Source organism: Periplaneta americana, chromosome 16 (assembly GCF_040183065.1).
Source record: "Periplaneta americana isolate PAMFEO1 chromosome 16, P.americana_PAMFEO1_priV1, whole genome shotgun sequence".
Classification (NCBI taxonomy): Eukaryota; Metazoa; Arthropoda; class Insecta; order Blattodea; family Blattidae; genus Periplaneta; species Periplaneta americana.
The window spans coordinates 105,705,390-105,728,196 of NC_091132.1; the positions used below are offsets into that span (position 1 = coordinate 105,705,390).

A 22,807-nucleotide genomic window follows, 5' to 3' on the forward strand; every position below is an offset into this window, starting at 1 on the left:
AATTTGAGACTCATGGTACCGTATGCGATGTTTACAAGGGCAGATCTGGGAGACCTCGCATATCAACAAGCCCCGTGTCCTCGGTTATGGTTTTGGAACGTTTTGAGTACTCACCGCAGAAATATACAAATCAATGTGCACATGAGACTGGGATTAGCAGAACCAGCGTATGTCGTATTATTAAAACAGTGAACTTGAAAGTTTTCATCCCAAGACTTTTGCATGCATTAAATGAAGATGACCCTGATTGGAGAATGCAGTACTGTGAGTGGTTTCGGATCATGGTGCAAGAGGATGAGGCCTTCATAGGGAAAGTTGTTTGGTCTGATGAGGCACAGTTAATGTTGAATGGAACTGTTAACCAGCATAACTGTGTCCACTGGTTTGCAAACAATCCACATGTTTTTGTGGAAAAGGCTGTTAATTTACCTGGAATTAATTTTTGTTGTGGATTGTCATCTAGGGGTCTAATTGGACCATTCTTTTTTGATGGAACAGTAACTGGCCAAATGAACCTGAACATGTTACGCATATCCGTCTTACCCTCCATTCGTACACTCTATGAAAATGAGGAATTTTACTTCCAAAAGGATGGTGCACCACCACATTACCACCGAGATATATGTGCATACCTTGATGACAATCTTCCAGGGCACTGGATAGGACGAAAAGGTCCGACTGAGTTTGCATCGCATTCTCCAGATCTAACTCCATTGGACTTTTACCAATGGGGGACTTAAGAATGTTGTATGCCGTAGAAAACTAGCTACACTGGCAGCACTTCAGGAAGAAATTGAAATGGCATGTGCTACAATCGCTGAGGACACTTTCTCAAACGTTGCTCGAACAGTAGTTCAACGTACTCAGAAGTGTGTCGATACCCATGGTGGGCATTTTGAGCAACTGTTGTATCTGTAAAAGTCTAAGATGGTTAGTTCTCATCATTTTCTGTTTGTGTGAATTCAGCTTTGTTATTTTTCTTTGCTGGAAGTGTGTATACATTTTTTTTGGCACCCTCTGTATATATGTATGATATTTAAAGGTGTAGAGCTATGTATACATAATATAATTCCTGTTCACTTCATACTTGCAGTTTGCAGTTAATACATAATATGTAGGGTTACTGAGTTTTTTGAATGCCGCAAGAAGAATGCACATAATTTGAGTGAATCCATAGTTTTGTGCCTAACTGAAAACACTCACACTGAGTTACTAATCAGCACTTGTTTTATTGTAGTGTTATTGCTTGGGTTTTGGATTAAAAAAACAATTTAAATGGTTTTATGCTACTAATAAAATTATCCAATAAAATTACTGATTTCTAGCGAAAAGTATACATTTTTATAAGGAAATTTATCGAATTACTGTATAGTACACATTACATTATGATTATTGATATTTTTTCGACTGCTGTGAAGTAATAGCATGCCTGACTGTGAAACAAGCGGGCCTGTGTTTGGATCCTAGTTGCGGTTTTTCTGGGGTTTTCCTTCAATCCATTGGGAGGAAATGCCGGGTTAGTTTCGGTGCTGGACCCTGAACTCATTTCGCCAGCATTAGCATCTTCATCTCACAGATAAACATAGCAGTTGATAAATCGTTGTAAAATAACCAATTAAAAAAGTAATATTTTGTTTCTTTCTTAACATTAGCAAGCTAGGTTTAATCTATCTTAATTGCTTCAAAAAATGAATGATAAGTATGATTACAATTTAAGGTAATTTAAACCTCAGCCTTCATCAGATCTGTGGAAATTCTGTTCCTTTAATCCTTCCATTTCTTTTCATCATAATAGGCATTCAAACCTGGAATAGATAGGCAATAGGATACAAACATTAATATGTGGGTGACTTCTCTGTAAAATTGACTTGGGTAAAGAAATAAACCCATTTTGTATTTACGCTTTCATTGTATTTAGGATGCAGATTGGATATTTTCTCCAGGGGAGGGGGGACATTAAAATTTTAATTGTCAATTAGCAGTTGTTGTTGCACTCAGCTCCTATTAAGAGAAGAAAGGAGAATCATAGTTGCATGTTGCGTTAATCGTGATTATCATCATCCAAACAAGTATAAGGCCCATGGCCTACAGTCTCAGTGAGTCATTCTCAGTCAACCTTTTTTTTCTAGGACGGCCTAAAGATCTCTTCCCTTGGGGACGATATTGAAGCATGGCTTTTGGAAGTCTATTATGATTCATTCATTGGACATTGTTTTTCTTCTGCAGCTGGTACTTGTTTATGACTTGCCGTTATTGTGCTTGGAAGACTTGAAAGTACTACTTTTTCTCTCTAGCTCTCTCACTTCTTTGAGAATGGGCACAGTTCTTAGAATAATTTGTTATTTCATGTTATAAAGATTTCTAGATGGAATACTTTTTATTACAATTAGAAATACATTATTTAAAATATGATATTTATGATTTTATTTTCTTTCTGTTTAGTAAATTTAATAGCAGAAGCGAAACCTTATATAATGAACTCCTGAATGAGAAGTTGGTTTTGGATTCAGTTGAAGAATCACTCAATGAGGTCACCAGTGATATGGAAGGTGTTCTGCAGACTGTTTTGATTACGGTGTCAGTGGTTTTGGGAACATTGGTCATTGTATTGTTTGCAGCCTTTTTCATTAGAACTAGAAGGTTAGTATGTAAACATATGAATCTCGTAAGTGAATGAGAATTATTTAATTAATATTCCTAACAGTTTCCATTGTTTTTTCTACAAATAACATTTTGGTGACAGGTATTGGATTTCTTATATCTTACATTTTTATGTAATAATTATACCGTAACTTTTAATTCTACAGTAGCGTCCAAATTAATCCGAACACGACATATTTTTACATTTTCTGTCGTTGTTGGCCTCACAGCTGTTCATACTGCTTTAATTGACATCTGTAGTACGTGTAATTCCATTGTTGAAGGTCTGTCATTATTTTTTTATAATATGTGACATTTTGCCTGTCGTTTTGTACTTATAAGCATTTCAGTTGTGTTGAAGACTTAATACTGCAATCCTGTGTACATTCTGTCGTCTTCACAAATGGATACAACTCCACGAAAACGGTCTAAAATTATAACATTAGCAGAGCATTCTTCTATGACACAGAGGCAAATTGCTGCAGAATGTCACATCGGTTTGGCTACTGTTAATTCGATCATAAAACGATACAGGGAGACTGGATCCATCACACCCCAGGAAAAAGGAAACTGTGGCCGGAAAAGGAAGACTTGACCTGCAGATGATCGTTTAATTGTCAGGTAAAGTAAATTAAATCCTAGACTAACTGCTGTCGACTTAACCCGCGAGTTAATGGCTACCACTGGGGCGAATATTCACGTCACAACAGTGCGGCGTAGGCTTTCGGAAGCTGGACGAAGGGCTCATAAGCCTATTAAGAAGCAACTGCTAACCTCTGTTATGTGCAAAAAACGCTTAATGTGAGCAAAATTACATCAACACTGGACAGTGAATGACTGGAAGAAAGTACTTTTTTCCGATGATTCTCATTTCGAGGTCCATGGCCACCATGTTTCTTACGTAAGGAAAGGATCCGAAAAAAGTAACAGCAGCTCATCTCCAACAAGCACCCAAATACCCCCCTAAAGTAATGTTTTGGGGTTGTTTTACACATGAAGGGCCTGGATTATTAATACCTATCAAGGGAATGATGAATTCTGACAAATATATTCACTTATTGGAAACCAGAATCGTACCCCAGCTACAAAAATCATTTCCGGATGGCAGAGGTGTGTTCCAACAAGACCTGGCACCATGCCATACGTCTCGAAAAACTACAGAATTCTTCAACAAGAAGAATATTCAGGTACTCCCCTGGCCAGGTAACTCACCCGACATCAACCCCATTGAGAACATGTGATCAATTTGCAAAAGAAGAATGCAAAAAATGGATTATTCTACAAAGGAGAAGATGATTTCTGCCCTCATTGGTGTATGGTTTTGCGATGAAGAAATGAAGAATATTTGTGGGAAATTAGTGGAATCCATGCCAAATAGTACCAGAGCTGTTATTAGGAACAAGGGAGGCCACATAGATTACTGAGGTATGTCTTAGATCCTTTTTTTATCCCGTTTGAGTGTTTTTGCATAAGTAATTACGTTGTTCGGATTAATTTGCACGCTACTGTATATTCATTAAAAAATTCTTCAGGATTAACTTATTGTTTCAGTCTCATTTAAATTACTCAAAATACGAAATTTGTGTGGGATATCCTCACTGTTTGCTGTGTCTTACAAGTACTAGTGCATTCTTTAATTGTTCCTTATGTTTCTTTGCAAAGCATAAGTACAATTTTAACCAATTAAAATTCTCAGTCTATAATAAATGTTCCATAAAATAATTTTCTTTAGTGACAAAACTAAATTTCACAACAGCCGGTTCTCTGAGATAAGCCTAATCAGGAATTAAATTTGAATCATGTAGATGTTTTTTAATTTTTAATTTCTAGTGTACAGAGTAATAATATTTTTCTCGAATTTTACATGTTTTAGACATTCATTAATTTTTTAGGTATTTTCGATTCTTTTGTTGGATTTTATTTCCACCTTATCTCGTAAATTGGAAATTTATTTCCATAACTTTCACATTGTTTTAAAATTAATTTGAATCTGCTGAAGCCTGATCTAGAAACATGTGTGTTTTTAAAGCTTGAATCGACGCTTGGAAGCTCTTTCCACAACCAAATTTGGCTCTCAGGATTCTGGTCTCAACAGAGCTGGTATGGCTGTACCTAATACAAACAGACACGCAGTGGAAGGTTCCAATCCCGTGTGGGGCAATGAGGATGTCGCCAACCGAGATTATGATAATGTCAGGTAAAATATAATATATAGCGAAAAAGTGAAACTTTGTTATTGTTATGTTTAGTAATCAGACAGCTTATTTGGTAACTGTCTGTGAACAGAGAGTATGGCTACAAGCCCAGTTTTAGGAAGTCTTTAGAAGCTGTTCCACGGTGATTGAAGCATGACCTTGGATGTGCTGTGAACGAAAATGAATCTACTCCATAAGATTTCCACGTGCTGCTGCCCACTTAACCTGCATGAGATGACTAGGCCATGGTACAACTGCAGTGGAACGGCTTCTACACTCTGGAGCCTATCTGACAAGTTACCAATATAAATTTTTGTTAAGCATGGAGTTGCATTTTGTTTTGTTCCAAACAATAATAACAGTTTTGTGGACTATGAGAACGTACGTTATTTGTTTAGCTATTTACAGCTGCAAGTGGTGTTATAATTCGCTCATTTCTTTGTTTCAAAAATTAAGTATGATAAGCATTTTATTGAGTTTTGTGGTTGTAATGAACAGTGCCGTTAACTTAGTTAGTTAATTGATATCTAGTGAAAAGTGTTTGCTTCAATATAATATAGAGCAGTGGTTCTCAGACTTCCTCCTCAGTTTATTCATTTATTTATTTATTTATTTATTTATTTATTTTATTTATTTATTTATCTATCTATTTATTTATTTATTTATTTATTCTGGTGTAGTTAAGGCCATCAGGCCTTCTCTTCCACAACACCAGGAATACAAATACAATAATAGAAATAAACAGAAAAAAATACACTACATACAAAGTAAAGCTGCACAAGAAATAAAGAGAGAGAGAAAAAAAACACTATAAACAAAGTAAAGCCACACAAAAATACACAGGTTGCAGTCACACAAACTTTAAATGATTAATTAATTGTATCCTAACTAATTAACTAACATAAACAAGAAACTTGCTAATTTAATCTATATTAAAAAAGAAATAGAAAAAAAAAACACAAACCAATACTTCTAGCAATACCTAAAAACATTAAGAAAGACAAAATTTTCCAATTTAATTTTGAATTGTGATGAAGTCCGGCAGTCCCTGACGTCATTAGGTAACGAATTCCAGAGGCGAGGTATTTCTACAGTATAGGAAGATGAGTATAAAGACGTTTATGTCTCAAAAAAAAAAAAAAAAAAAAAAAAAATCTATCATTGTTAGGTTAGGATGGTAGGGAAAAATAGAAATAAAACATATACAGCAAAACCCCGATAATACACGCCCGTTTATTATGCTATCCTACATTATATGCTCTTTTCGTCCGGTCCCTTGACATCTCTATATAAAACCATGTAAAATCCACCACTTCATATACTTACCATCCCGTTTAATACACTCTTTCAGTTGCTGAAAATTCTAAAATATCGTACTTTAAAGGATACTGGACTTCTACATTTACTGTTAGTGCCCACATATTAAAAATGTCTTTGTTTAGTGAATACAATAGAATGGAATGCGACCCTTGAGTACTTGCAAGACTACTGTATTCAGAGCTTGTCCTTCTTGCTGACAGTTTCAAATCACATTGTCAGTGAAGACTTGACCGGTGCATCTTGTACAGCTGTCAAAAGAAAAAGTGGCCGCTCTCCTGAAACAAAGTGCCCTTCGGGTATCTTCGCTACAATTCGGAGACAGGCGCTGTTACATGTTGTTGGACCACGTTGCCTGATATCTACAGTTATAATTGAAGTATTCTGTGTGTTATCGATAGCATAATGGTAGCGTTCAGGCCTCTTATTCATGAGGTCCTGCGTTCGACTACAACCACATGCTTTTTATGTTCTTTTTTGTTCTGTTTTTGAGAGAGACAAACTATACATAATGGCTCCTTTCTCTTTTACGATTATTTTAGTAATTAACATCAGGTTCATTAATATATTATGCCATGACTTTATCATTATGATATTGTGGCTGCAAATGGAAAGAAAAAGGATTTTATTCTCAATAAAAATATCTTTCGTGGCATAAACAAAACAAATTTACTGGCGTCGGCCTTAAAACATTCAAACAATTAAGCGTTCAAAAAACAAAACAAAAAGCCACAATTCAATATTTAGTCTATCTTCCTCTTATCTCGATCATCTTGCAGTCGAGTGGGCATGGAATTGATTAGTCTTTGCAAATAGCGACTGTTCTTAGACACGATATTCCAGGCATTCCGAACATACATACATAAGTGTTCTGTCCATGGGCAGGTCTTTCATTGCAAACCCAGCAATCTCCAATCTTTCCTATTTTCTGCCTTCCTCTTAGTCTCCGCATATGATCCACATATCCTAATGTCGTCTATTATTCTTTTCAACCAGAGACCCAACCAGTTACTTTTTATCTTTCTAATCAGTTTCAGCATCATTATTTCTTCACTCACTTTTTCAAACACAATTTTATTTCTTATTCTATCTGTCCACTTCACACGCACCGTTCATCTCCCCATGCACATTTCAAATGCTTCAATTCGTTTCTCTTCAATTCGTCGTAATGTCCATGTTCCTTCCCCATACAATGCCACACTCCACACAAAGCACTTCACTAGTCTCTTCCTTAGTTCTGTTTCCAGAGGTCTGCAGAAGATCCTTCTTCTTCTATTTAAAGCTTCCTTTGTTCATGTTTGCAGTGTTTCTTGGGAAGGATAGGCCTAAATGCGGTAACATCCCGTTGCTTTCCGCACACCACTATCTCTTTCGCATCTTATTAAATTCCAGGGGGCCCAAGCGTGGAGATGAGGAGAGTGGATTTGACTAATTGGGCCCTCCGGACTTCACCGAAAGTCACGGCAAGGGTTAAATATTAATTCTATCAGGATGTTTGACCTGATCAGAGATCGGGAGATCTCAATTAGCCTTTGCCCCCGGCATCCTGGACTAGTTTCTACGAATCATCAGAAAATCTTAGAGTGTGATTGGGCCAATTTTTCCGAAAATGTTTCCACACTTTTGCCCTCGTAGCTCAGCGGACGAACGTCGGAATTTAGATGTCAACGTCTCAGGTTCAATTCCTCGTTACTCCTTTTCATTTTATTGTAGTTCAAGACAGTATAATGTAATAATACAAAAAGAAAAACTAATAGCAGTATTATGCAACTGGATTTTTCCAAACCTAATATTAAATTTATGTTATTTATATCGCTAAAGAACGATTACAATATAAATAACTTGAATATTATTTATACAGTATCACTAAAGAACGATAACAGAATATAAATGATAAATATCGGTTTGTTTAATTAATATAAGATATTATATAATACGTATTTAATTATCTAAATAAAATGACCTATTTTACAAAGAAAGATGTTTATTTGTGTTATAATAATTACCTACATAAAATACAGATTATTTATATTGCGAAAGAACAATAACAATATAAATAACTTGAATATTGTTTTATAATGCTAATGAAGGAAAATAGAATATAAATGATAACTTGAATATTATTTATATCGCTAAATAACGATAACAATATAAAAAACGTGAATATTATTCATATCGGAATTTCACAGATTTATTACAGATGTATTTAAGAAATTGTAGAAGAATAGTAATTAGTAACAGTGTCCTATTTATTCTTCTTGGAGCCAAATTTGTAACTTTTAAAAGTGTGGTTACTATGTTGAAGTGTATGTGTTGCAACGGATGCTTGATTTGTTATGTATGTGAGTCAATTATGGGATGCTTGTTGTCGTCGCAATGTCGTAATTATAGTTTGATTGTGTTTGTGTGACTATTGTGTATTAATTTATGATGTATGGTACGGAAAGCTGCATATTTGTGTTATAGAAGTGTTACGTATGTGTGTTGTTAATGTTTTTGTATGTTTCAAATTGATAACTGATATTTGTTTTGCAATCACAATGCCTAATTTACGGATTGTTTATGTTTTGTTTACATCGCGTAAGCTAATTTAATTTTCTTTTCCTTTTCTCTTTATGCTTATCTTTGTTGTGTATAAAACTATAGCCCTAACATACATATGTAAAATAGGGCTAACCCCCATTGGAGATACTGTAGCTACAATAGTAATAATTATTATTCATATCGTTATAAAACGATAACAGAATACAAATGATGACTTGAATTTTATTCATATCTCTAAAGAACGATAACAAAATATAAATAACGTGATATCCATCAAGAACGATAACTGGATATAAATGATAATTTGAATATCATTTACATCGCTAAAGAACGATTAAAAAATAAAATGAAAACTTGAAGAAGGCGCGAACCCAGAACCTTTGAATCATTAAACAAGCACTCTACCGCTGGTCTGCGAGGAGCAGATATGGAACACTTTCATAGTTCCGGAACTGCTTGTACAAGCACATGCATCGTGTAACATCGCCGCGACCCGAAGTGGACTTTGAAAATATTCGCTGTTCACGAGTGCGGCCACTTTTTTTTTTGACAGCTGTACAAGTGTGAAGTGACTCTTTAATGCCAACATGAATAAAGGAGTGAAACAGAAAACTTTGTTGATATCAGAGAAATTACAAATTCTCTGTAAATATGATGAATCCCGTATTCAATGCTTAGAACAGAAGTGAAATATCGTGAACCTTCTATTCTACATAATTACAGTATTTAATCCTTAAATTTCTTCAACAAATGTTTATGCTGATTCAGATATTTGCTTTAAAATTTAAAAAATCCAAAAATAACCCACTCTTGCTAATATGCTGTCCTATTTAATACGCTATTTTTATGCGGTCCCTTGAACGTCTTACTGAAGTTTCACTGTAAATTAAATAAAAATGGGAAATATAAGATTATATAAATATATTTATTTATTTTTTAAAATAGAAAATGTGGAATAGATGAAAGTGGACACTGCCACTCTCATTTCTTATTCCGGCATACTACCAATACTTGCCTTTATCACAGCTACTGCTGGAAATCCACCTTTGCAAAGATATGCATTCCCGTAATTCACTAAAGAGTAGAATATATAGTGATAGCGCTAGATGGCAATTATAAATTATTGTTTTGGTCTATACTGTGTAACTGTTTCAAGCTTATAATGATGACAGAGGTTATTGAATGGATACTCAAAAACAGTCCTTTTCAGGACAATGTAATTTCTCCAAAATATATTCAAGAAACATACAGTTCTGGGTAATGAAAGTTCAAATTGCAAACATGTAATAATAATAATTGTGCTTATGTTGAATGGACACTCAGAAACAGTCCTTTTCTAGGCTACATAATTTTCCCAAGCTGTATTCAAGAAACATACAATTCTTAGTAATGCAAGATATAATAAAAAACAGTCATGGCCAGGGATCAAACACGGAACATTTTCTTAACATAATAACGCACTACAATTCAGCTATCAAGGAAATATGGAATGCATGAATATAACATTGAAGTTTGTTGGCATATATTAAAATTATCTTTAACATCTATTTTTCACTCAACAAGCATTTACACATTTTTATATTTCTCAATATTCTAAATCTCCATTACAATGCATGTTCTTGTCTATTACAAAATTAGGATTAGTTTTCATTTTACACTGCTCAAAAAAATGAAGGGATATTTCTGTACCTTCCAGTCATTTACTTCGAAAAGGTGTCTGGTTCACTTAATTAACTAAAACAATAAATAAACACATCACATTTCAAGTAGTTTAATGAAATAAACAAAACAAAGCATTGTTCAAAGCACTTGAGACATATTTGCTCTTAAAAGGAATAAAATAAAACTATACAAACAACCCTTAATAAGAAGTCTGACTTCTGCTACGGTAAGGACAGCTTCACATCTATGGGGCATCAATAACATGAGGTTGTCGCCACTCTCCTAGGAGGTAGTGTTCTAATTGCTGTACGGTCACTGGAGGGTCCTGACGACTTTCAATCCTTCTACTTAGAGCATCTCAAGCATGTTCAATGGGGCTGAGGTCCTGGAATCGAGTTGGCCAGTTCATTCGCTGGATACTTTGTTCATGAAGCATATTGTCACCACATGTTGTCTGTGTGTTCGTGTATTATCATCCACAAGAATGAAGGATTTTCCAACTGCTCCAGCATAAGAAATGACTATGCAATACGTCACAACTGTCAGGGATCTTCCACGGACAACATAGAGATCTGTGCGACCTTCAATGCTAATGCCTCCCCAAACCATTAGGCCTCCTCTGCCCTCTACCACAAGCGTACCTTTTTATACCGAAATCCAGGTTATTTCTGGTTCCTCGTTCTCTCTCTATGCAGATACGTCAATTGTCGGGATGTAAACAGAAGCGTGACTCATCTGTGAATACAACTGTGCCCCAATTTCGATGTTCTCTGGCACATTCCTCTGATCTCGCCAAACTGCTGCTGTAATAGAAACATGTCTCCTTGGTTGTCGGGCACGAAGTCCAATATCGTGTAAACGATTCTGTATCATTTGCGAGGATACAAACATCCCTGTTGCCAAAACAAACTCTCGTTGAAGTGGAGAGGCGTGAAGATGATGGTTTTGGCGAACCAAAAGACCAAGGTAATGATCATCCCATGGTGCTGTCGATCTAGGATGGCCTTGACCAGGTCATCTGTCAACAGTTCCAGTATCCCTATAATGTCTCCATAGTCTACTGATAACACTTTGTGAGATGCCTAGTCTTTGGATTACGTTATGCTGTGTCTGTCCCATTTTTAATATGCCAAGCAGAATTTGTGGCTATCTGACGATGTGGATCCATGGTATGGATGTAGCCTACTGTCAACACAATATCAGATTACAAAGTAAACTATCCCTAAACAGAAACGGTATTTATAGCTGGTGGGGTCACCATAGTATGATCAGCATTTCTATAGCTGATTGGCTGATTTAATCCCGAACCTCAACACCACTATTTTAATTTAACAGCGTCTTTACTATATTGCTTTAGGTTTACAGAGTTACTGTTAGATACCTTGTAATAGCATTATCCCTTAATTTTTTTAGCAGTGTATAATTGTTCTTTATATGCATGTTGGATTTATGCCTATACCTGTACTGTTTGGCATGCAGGTTTCAGAAAGCAATATGTTGTTGTTGTTTTCTAATGCCAGGCATTTGACAATAAAGTCATTTGACCTCTTGTACTCCAATATTTTTCAAAGATATTGTCATGGTTAGCCACTGACGCACAGATTTTGAGATGTTCTGAATCCATTTCTTGATTTGAGTTGCACAATGGACAGTTAGGAGACTGATATATTCCAATTCTATGCAGATGCTTGGCCAAACAGTCATGGCCTGTTGCCAATCTAAATGCAGCTACAGACGATAAAAGCAATATAGGATCTATGATAGCATATAGTCTATGCAGTCATCTTTATAGGCAATCATATCAATGCTATGAGTACTGCCATTTTCTTCTAACAGTGTACTTCTTCATGTACTGTGAAGTTCGTTGTTTTAAGGACCTGGGCAATTGAAGTTCTTATTTTGTGGTGTCTGGCAATGCCATGCACTCAAGAGGTTCTAACTCATTGCTTCAATGTCGACAACGGTTGGTGTCCATAGACACAGCATGAACTGCTTCTACATTTCCAGTCATTATGAGGCCATCTTTTCACTCGCTGCATGACAATCCTTCCTGATGACTTACCCATCTGTTTGATGCTGGGTATGCCTTAAAGAGAATAATGAGGAATGTCGCACCATTTTTTAAATCCTTGGTCTCTTAGCTTTTACAGAATCCAAAAACCCATCCTTAGGACTTATGAAGGTGTCTTCAACTGAAAGGTTAAGCCTCGTGGATAGGGATGCAGGAGTGAATAAGAATGAATTGTTACTATTTTTTTATTTATTTGTGTCAAAGAGTAAATATAATAATAAGAGTTTACTTTTTTTATTCTTAACAAGTGAACAAGTAAACATTCTTATTATATTTGCTCTATTTCGCTAAGAAATAAAACACACAAGATAATAAAATGTGATATCTGACCACCAATTTATTTAGGAACAGAATATTGCAGTCATATTTTGTAACTGATAAGTATGACTAATAAATAAGATACAAGTGTATAAGATGTTTTTGTTAAAGACAGTTTTTCTTATTTGTATTAGTTACAATCATATATATTCTAAACTTAATATATTTATGGAGTAGGAACCAGAAAGGCTCTAATTTCCACTCACTATCGCATTCAGTAAATGCAGTAAAACTTCTTTTATAGGTTTTACACTTACTTATACTTTTTTTCTGACATCATGGCAAAATTCCTATACTTTCCATGTTAATTTATTTTGGTCATGGTATATGTTTTTCGTTTATATTTTTACACATATACGATCGTATTTTAAATCCCAAGATATACGAAACATCATTTGTATGTTCTAAGTTAATTTTGCTCGAAATTAGGTTTGCCATGAAAATGTAACAATGCGAGAATACAGCACATGTTCATTGTTAAGATGCGGCCCACTTTGGAATTCGTGGACATTCAAAGTTACCCATGCTTTCCTCCACAAATTTTATCTTCTTTAATAACACTTTTACTGATTTAGAACCGTGAAACTTTTCTAACACACGATGATGTAAATAAATTATGGAGCAATTATTACAATTTGAGACCATGGTTTGAACAAGAAGTCCAAAATAATTGCCTTTTTGTAAAATAATTAATCATTGGCTGTAAGCAGGTAATATTTCCTACAAATAATCTTACATTCTTCAAGAATATGTGTTATAAATTTTAGTACTCTATTACAGACCCAAAGATGGTTTAACTACGAAGTTCTAAATTTCTCTTGTGAAGATTTTATTAAATTGATTAAATTTTTCTTTCGATATAGTCTTCAAATACTATTTCACATGTTATTAAATGTCATTTCAATTACATGTTTTTCTCATTTACGTGTTTTTTTCTTTAGACTTTCATAAAAAACGTATAAATAAACTTTTACTATACATTCTGATTCTGTCAGTTATGTTAAAAACATTGTGTCTTGATTCTGAATGGTTTCCTCTTTCTGGTTATTTATAGTTTAAATCATTGGCGGAATTATGACAAAGTTGCTTTGTGATGGTAACTTTTTTCTATAAAATTCTCTCTTATGACTATTTATTCTTTAACAACATTGTACCACCAGTATAGCTGAGGCTGAGGCACTTGCCTGCCGATCTGAAGTTGTGGTCATGAGTTCGATTCCCACTTACCTTGTTGGATTTTTTCCGAGGTTTTCCCAATTGTAAGGCGAATGTCAGGTAATCTATGTCGAATCCTTGGCCTCTTCTCGCTATTGCCAATCTCATTGACACTAAATAACTCAGTAGTAAATAAAAAAAAAAACACCAAATTAACCACACTAATATCATGTATCACATATAGAGAAATAAGAATTTCTGCATATAATTTCAAACAATGTTACAGTCAGTGTCTATCAACAATAAGCCTGTACTGGCCATGTTTAAAATGTGCAATGAGAGAAAGTACATTTGTGCATTCTTTCTTTTGGGACATAATTGAGCTTAAAGACACGACTAGCAGTTCGATCAAGGTCACCTTGTTCTCTGGAGATCAAGGATCCGTCGGTGTATAAATGAAGCCAGTTTTGTGGAGGGTACCTAATATTAATTGTCTCTAAAGACAATTCTTTCAGTATTTCAGTGTTTACTTCTGAACACCTCAAGGTCAACACACCACTAATGAAAAATACAAACTCAGATAGATTGAACAAATATTTCTGTGAATCTCTTCTTAAAATTGCAAAAAAGCACATTCCATGAAGCAAACCAAAAAAATACACCCCATTCGGGACAGAAAACCTGAATTTATTGAAACAAGATAGAGATAAAGCAAGAACCAAAGCAGAACATAGCAAAACACCAGAAGATAGGCCTACTCAAGATTGGACGAAGAAGACTGCCATTCTTAAAAAAGCAATCATAACAGCAAAAAAGAACAGTTTCAATAAATTTATTGAAAATATTAATTACAGAACCGATAGCGCTAAAACATATAACTTTCTGAAGAATATTTCCAATACACAGGAAAATACTAGACAACCTATTATTCATAATAACAAAACATTAACAGATAGTAGAGATATAGCAAACGAATTTAATGAACACTACTCAAACTCTCACAGATTACATCCCAATATCAAAAAAAACTGACAAATTTATCAAAAGAGAATTACATAAAAATAATAATAACAATATTACTAGTACAAAACCTGAAATATTTCATCAAAATTTTACTTCCAAAGAATTAACTCTAGCTATACAAAATGTAAAAACCAAGAAATCTCCTGGCCCCGACAACATTCATTCCGAATTTTTTTAAACATCTGGGGGAAAAAGCTAAGTCTGTACTTTTATCCATTTTCAATTTATCATGGAACACCTCAATTCCTGCAGCTTGGAAAAAAGCAATCATTGTACCAATTCACAAAAAAGGGAAACCTGCTCATGATGTTAATAGTTATTGATCAATAGCACTATTAAGCATGATAGCAAAAACCATGGAGTCCATGATCTCCAACAGATTAACTTGGTATTTAGAATCCCAAAATCTTTTATCACCAAGACAAGCCGGTTTCGACAACTACACTCTACCAATGAACAATTCATATGCCTCGGCCAAGAAATAAAAGACAGTTTTAACAAGAAAGAAGATACCTTGGCAATATTTATTGACTTTCAGTTAGCATATGACTCTGTTTGGAGAAATAAATTATTACTAAAACTCCAGAAATTAGGTATCTCCAGCAATATGTTCAGATGGATATCAGAATTCCTTAGTCAAAGATTCATTGCCACTAAATTCAATAACTCACTTTCTAGTTACAGACAAACATATCGATGTCTACCTCAGCACAACTTTATTCAATATTTATATAAATGACTTACCCTCCCTATTAGAGGAATCAAACATGAAAACAGCACTATTTGCAGATGATATAGTTTTGTGGACTTCCGGATCTTACAGACATAGAGACAAAATTCAAAATTCTGCTCTTAAAGCTCTAAATCATCTACATGAATGGAATACATCAAATTTGATGACACTCAATTTAAGCAAAAGTAACTACCAAATATTTTCACTTGGTAAAAAAGAAAGAGAATTCAATATCCAATACAATGGCCAACACCTTCCTAGGACTTATGAATCCAAATGTCTTGGAGTTATTTTCGATAGTAAGTTAACATGGAGCAACCATTTGAAATACATTTCTGAAAAAGCTCGTAAAAGATTCTCCCTTCTAAAAAGACTAGCAGGAAAGAAATGGGGATGCTCTAGGAAGACTTTGAACACTACATACAAAATGTTTATACAGCCAGTGCTGACGTACTGCGGATAAATTTTAATTACTTCACCTTTCATAAACGACATAGAATATGTTCAAAACCAAGCTCTCAGACTCATTACTGGTGGAATCAAAACAACTCCAATAGATTCTATGAGATTCTTCACTAATATTAACAGCATCAAAATGACAATAGAAAAAAAAAGCACTGATTCAATACGAAAAACTTATCAGATTACCAGGAAACAATTGACATTCATACAGTCCTCTCTGTAGATTGAAGACTCAAAAAAGTTTCATATCCATTGTCAAGAATTAAAACAGAAAATCAATATCCTGAATTTAAAAGAAAACTTACAAATTAAACCAAACCCTTTAACTCTATTAAATATAGAATATAATCTAAATTTAACAGAAGAAATATTGAAATCAGAAGTAAACACTGATATACTAAAACAATTGTCTTTAGAGACAATTAATATTAGGTACCCTCCACAAAACTGGCTTCATTTATACACCAACAGATCCTTGATCTCCAGAGAACAAGGTGCCGGTGCAGGTGTTACGTGCTGTCTCTTCTCACTTTATAGATCTCTTGGATATGGAACAACAAGTTTTGATGGTGAAATCATTGCAATAAGGGAAAGTCTCAGGAATCTTCTATGCCACATCAATAAATTTAGGAATGCAGTTATATTGTCAGACTCCAAAGCAGCTATTCTATCAATAGTATCTGAACACAACACCTTCATCTCAAACAGCAGAAATAAATAAAATGCTCTCTCAATTAATATCACTCAATAAAAGAATTGTATTCCAATGGATACCATCCCATTGTGGAATCCTGGGAAACGAGAATGCGGATGCTTTAGCAAAGAAGGGCAGCACTGCTACTTACAGACCTGTTACTAAATCTACGTATTACTCTGTGAAAAGATTTATTAAACCTATATACCTAGACTTCAACAAACAAAATTTGATAACACAATCCCAAGGGAAAAAATGGAACTCTCTGCATCAAAATCCACAGTTAATTCCCGATTTACCACGAAAATCGTCTGTAGCTGCATTTAGATTGGCAACAGGCCATGATTGTTTGGCCAAACACCTGCATAGAATTGGAATATATCAGTCCCCTAACTGTCCATTGTGCAACTCAAACCAAGAAATGGATTCGGAACACCTCAAAATCTGTGCTTCAGTGGCTGGTCATGATAATATCTTTGAAAAATATTGGAGTGCAAGAGATCAAATGAGTTTATTGTCAAATGCCTGGCATTAGAAAACAACAACATAATACAGAATGTGATTGTCTATGGTTCTAATTAAGTTCCTCTTAAAAACATGGTTGGATTTGCTTGTGAAGGAGTATCCATTATTTTGAGATGGAAAAATGGAAAAACAGAATTTCATTTTATGACACTGTGTTAACTATAGGTTACAACTAGCAGTCCATGTTACAAGAAACGAAGTACAGAACGTCAACCATTTTAACATTTTCTTTGACAAATTATGCTTTATATATAGTATGTCCTCAAAAAAACAAATACATAAAATCAGTGTGGGAAAGGTATAGTTTTTTTCAGATTTATCTATACTTCTGCAAATGAAAGATATAACAATTCCTGAAGCTGATAAAGCTATCAAACGTACTGTTATGGTCTTCGAATCTGTGGTACATTCGCGAGATTCTTATGCTGAGGAGGTATTCTTTGCATTAAAACAATGTTTTCAAAGAATTGAGCTACACAGCAGCACAGAGTCAGTTGAATATAAAACTCTATCCAAGTCTAATCCATTTAACTGCTGAACTCCAATGTCCGCTGGAAAATCACTGAGTGCTCTACCAAATTGTCCAGTTTTATTTATGCTGATGTAAACTCTAGTAATTGTTTCATAATGCACCACATTCATCTTGTCTACTCCAGTTTCTAAAGACTTCATATAGCTTCACTCTTAATCTGATCTCATACTGTATGAGTAGTAGTGATTTTATGTTCATGTATCCTTATCCACGGTTCATTTTGCTGTTTTTCCTTAGTGTTTCCAAAACTTCCAATGTCACAATCGACTCACTCTTTGGCTGATTTTAAGCAAGTGTCTTGGAATGGACCTAAGCCAAGCTTACAAAGTTGAACACACATAGAACAATCAATTTCTTTCTTAAAATAGGCTAATCATACTGAGCTTCTGACCAACATTCTGGAAAATCTGTTGGTAGAACTTTCAAATTTTTACTTACTTCGTCTGACTCCAACATAGCTTCTGAACAATCATCCTCCAAATCTAAGTCTCATTGTGCTTTGGGAAATTCTGTATCTGACATGTCACTGTCACTTTTTTCGTCGTGAACACTACGTTCTGTATCTTTTCTTTTTTAAATTCTCAACCAGTTAAACAAACTAATTGTAACACACAAATAATGACTTCAATGTCCACTATCAGGGCAGTTCAAATACTTTCAACGTTCCAACCATTACCTCAAAACTCAAGATTCATGAACGCATAAAAAGTAACAATATTTCCCTCCTCTAGCAAACTGCTAGCATTATGTCTGAGCGAGTTTTAAAATTAGTGAATCACTGCAACAGAATTCTTGAGGCACCACATCATAAGATTAGTGTTATGCGTAGGCATCTAAGCAATTTTTAAAAGTAGCTAGTCAGTGTAGCAGATTTCTTGAGGCGTCATGCCATAAAGTTAGTGTTAATTATTTGTAGAAATATGAAAGATTGAAATTAACAAATCACAACTACCCCAGAAGTTTCAGACCATGGTTTTCGATAAAACAATGAATGGACAAGTGCTTAAGCAGAGGACATCAGATGCCAGAGGACATACTTTTATACTAGATAACAAAACCAGAATGTTTTTCAAGTAGCTAACGTCCTCCATTTCAAAGTATATTAAAGACCAGTTAAACATAATTAATATATTTTTGAGTCTATATTTGTTGCTGCTATAGTAACATAAAGTTTTTATTTTAGGCGGTATGGCATACTGGCCCAACTGCAGCATTGCTTCCATGTGTTTTGTTTTCCATTCCTCTCTTAAATCATCATTTTGTATTTTTTGGTATCTATGCAACAGAGCATTTACTTTCTTCCTTAGTACTTTCACTTCCTTTGTCCACCATGGAACTGTCCTGCCATTTTTTACGCCATTGCTTTTCCAAAAGGATGTACTGCATACTGTCATTTAGGCAAGAATTGAATTCCTCTATCATTTCTTCAGTGTCTGTGCAGCTTTGTCCTTTATTGTAGAGCTCATCTTTCTTGTTTATTGTTATTGCAATTAAAAGCTGTTAGAGATCCATTGAATTGTTTTAATTTTTCCTTGCTGGTTATGTCTCTTGTGTGCATGTAGGTTCTACTGCAGTTCTTGTATCCAGTCTCCATTTGAAGGTAATACCAGTAATAATGTTGTGGTCCGAGCAACTTTTCTCCTCTCTGCATTGCCATTATGTAATGTCACATAGTAATTGATTATTGCATATTGTATGTATGTATGTATGTATGTATGTATGTATGTATGTATGTATGTATGTATGTATGTATGTATGTATGTATGTATGTATGTATGTATGTATGTATGTATGTATGTATGTATGTATGTATTCATGTATGCATGCACATATGCACATATTTTGTGTTTTTTTAGTACAGCAAGTGCAATATAGTGTGTTGATAATGACATAAGATATCAATTTTTATGTTTGTAGTGAAAGCAGCGGTGATTCTGATTTGATTGGAATTGAAGAAAATCCTGAATTCAGCCAAAACACCAAGAGTGGCATTCCCAATGGCAGCTACCTGCCTGATCTTGAGGAAGGGCGAAGGGCGAGCATAAACCCCATGGTTGTAGCTGGATATGAACGAAGAGTTAGCTTCAACCCTTTATCTGGATCAGCTCTACAAAGTGACGTAGCAGTAGAAGATTCACCTCGACGAACAAGTGTGAATCCATTGGCTGCATCTACTTCATATTTCAATAGTAATGATTATGATTCAGATGATAACAGTAAAAAGTCTGACGTCACAGCAGAACAAAACAGCAACTTCTCTTTCGTTCAAAGACCTGACTCCACACCGACCACAGAGCTCTGATGAGATTGTTGAATTCATATTGTATGTTTAACAAATCGTCCAAATTTCGATAAAAACTTGTAAAATATGTTAAGAAATTTGGTAGCTTTATTTTAGTCTTCACTTGAGTGTAGGTAAATTCATCCATTGAGAGAGTTTTTTCCTGTAAGAATGATGGAAAATAATACCCCATTACCTTGGGACTATGGCTCATCAGATTATGGATCAGAAAAGCTAATGACAGCAGTGAAGTATGCATACTAGTAACAAGTATGCGCGCACACACACACCAGTACCTGTAAAAACAGTAGACGTAGACGTATATGTAATGAATTTACTCTGTACAAAAGTTTATTTTTTTATGAAACGTTCATTTTCCCAAAAATTATGTCGTTTTGAAGACTGTTATTGATTGGTTAAAGTATTTTGTTGCTAACTACTGTAATTAATAAATAGTTTATCAAACATTATATTAAGTTGTAGAATAAATATAAATAGCCTATTATTTCGAAAACCTTTTAAGGAAAAGAGTTACAATCAAAATTTGTCAGTATTTCATCAAATACAGTTTAAGTAATCCAAATACTGTTATAAATGACCGATAGTTTGACTATTAGTCTAGGCATCATCATCAACAACAAATGTAAAAACAGTTATAAATTTCAGTGACATATGTTCTGGCTTCAAGGTAAAAAATTGTGTTGTATGCTTGAAACAGAATTATAAACTACATTTTTTAATTCAGCTTGTACAAGCCTTTATCTGTACTTTCGAACTCTGGATCTGTAGTTTAGAAGTATCCTTCTTTCATTCTTTCCACATGTTGAATTTGGTAGGTTTCATTTCTTGAAATTATGCTTTTTAGTTTATACCTTCATTTGTTCTGTGTTGTATCCTGTTACTTAGCTTAGTAAGTGCATTTCTACTGCAGCTATCCTTTTTCGGTTAAGTTAATTTGTATCATTCAGATTCTTGAAGGAGAGTTATTACTATCATGATTTTATAAAGTTTTATTAATGTATATTTTCTGGCTTGTTTACTTCTGTATGAAGTTCCATGTTTTTTTATTAAATATTTGTAATTTCGGATGAACACCAATTTCTTTACTGACATTTGCATTAAATAATTAATTCAATTCAATACTTGCTCTAGAACGTTGTTGTTGTTGTTGTTGTTAATATTATTATTATTATTATTATTATTATTATTATTATTATTATTATTATTATTATTATTATTATTGTTAATACTATTGCTGTTATATTTCAGTCGTTATTTCTCATGAACATCCATCAGATTAATTACAAGAGCTCTTAAACTAATAGAAGATCTAACTTTTTAAAGGGGCTAAAATGTCAATTTTTCAAATTTCATTTTATTCAGTCTAAGGGCAGGACATCCATATGAGCATATCATACTAAATAGGCTCGTCGAAGTTCAACTGTAAGTGGCTCATTTGTATGCCAAAAGATGGTGTTGGAGGTGTGGCTACATGTATTTGGCAGTATTTTTCAGTAATATTTTAGAAACTTTTTTTTGGCACTTGGCGCCTTTAGAAAGATAGATAATCAATTTTCTTATCTTATCTTACCTCCTTGCACCATGGAATCATTCCTCTCACACAGGTATTTTCTGGCCAAAGATGTTAAACAAATGTTAACAAATCCACTTGTTAAATAAAATAAAGTGTTAGAGAGAACCAACACAGTTTTTCCCGAGGTATGTTATGTAGCCCAAAGAATATAAATGTACCAAGGAAAAAATTTGTGTATACAATTTTTTTCTATACGTGGAAGTAAATCGTCGCATTTTATTTCGGAAAACCTTATCATTGAAGTTCGTGGAGCGCATATGCATGGATGCAAAGGAAATGTCATAGCAACAACGATTGATATGTCTATTGTTAATAGGGAGAGAAATATTTATTTATTTCCCTATGGAGGAAATGTTGTATTTCTCGAACATTATTCCCGATATGGAAGAACATTCATTAATCCATGCTGGTAGTCTAACTAGATTAAATTGACAGCTTTAGTAATAAAATGTGCAGTTTATTGTTACTAGTTTTGATGGAGTTCCATGACTTGGATATTTGATTCCTCTTGAAAGGACATAGCTAAGTAGGTATTGAAGATTCACAGTATCATCCCCACTTTCTTTTACCAATTAAATATGGCTATGGCTGTGAATAATAAAACAGTAAACAGGAATTTTATATGATGTGTATACTTAAATTTATAATAACTGATAAAGTTTACAAAAAAAAAAAACATACCAATGAGCCAGTTCAAAAGGGAAACAACTCAAAATTTAAAGTTCTGAGATAACTGCGTTTTAAAGTTTCATGTTGCTGTGAAAAATCCAAGGATCATTGAAATTAATCCAAATTCTGTTAATGATGTTTCATAATTATATACCATAAGTAACAATTAGAGTGATTTTCATTGCATTTTTCATAGGAACATGAAACTTTATAATGCAGTTGTTTCCCTTTTGAACTGGGCTGTTGAATTGCAATTAAAATACTGTATAACATAAGAATTATCATTAAATGCAGTGTCTAGTATAGAACCTGTTGAATACTTAGTATTAATAAAAATCAATGTAGCTATCTCATTTCTTATTCCTTTCTTATTCTTCTTCCTCCTGTTATTT

At 34.1% G+C, this 22,807-nt stretch overlaps 1 protein-coding gene across 1 annotated transcript in view; it reads left to right on the forward strand.

Annotated features, from left to right (window-relative positions):
* The window catches only part of LOC138691011 (cadherin-AgCad1-like), a 318,553-nt gene extending 296,086 nt beyond the window's left edge, over window positions 1-22,467 (forward strand). Inside the window, exons 29-31 of the mRNA XM_069812651.1 lie at window positions 2,443-2,640; window positions 4,670-4,837; window positions 19,789-22,467. Coding sequence (XP_069668752.1) covers window positions 2,443-2,640; window positions 4,670-4,837; window positions 19,789-20,173 — 751 coding nt within the window. The 3' untranslated portion in view covers window positions 20,174-22,467. The remainder of the gene's footprint in view (window positions 1-2,442; window positions 2,641-4,669; window positions 4,838-19,788) is intronic.
* Window positions 22,468-22,807: the final 340 nt, after the last annotated feature.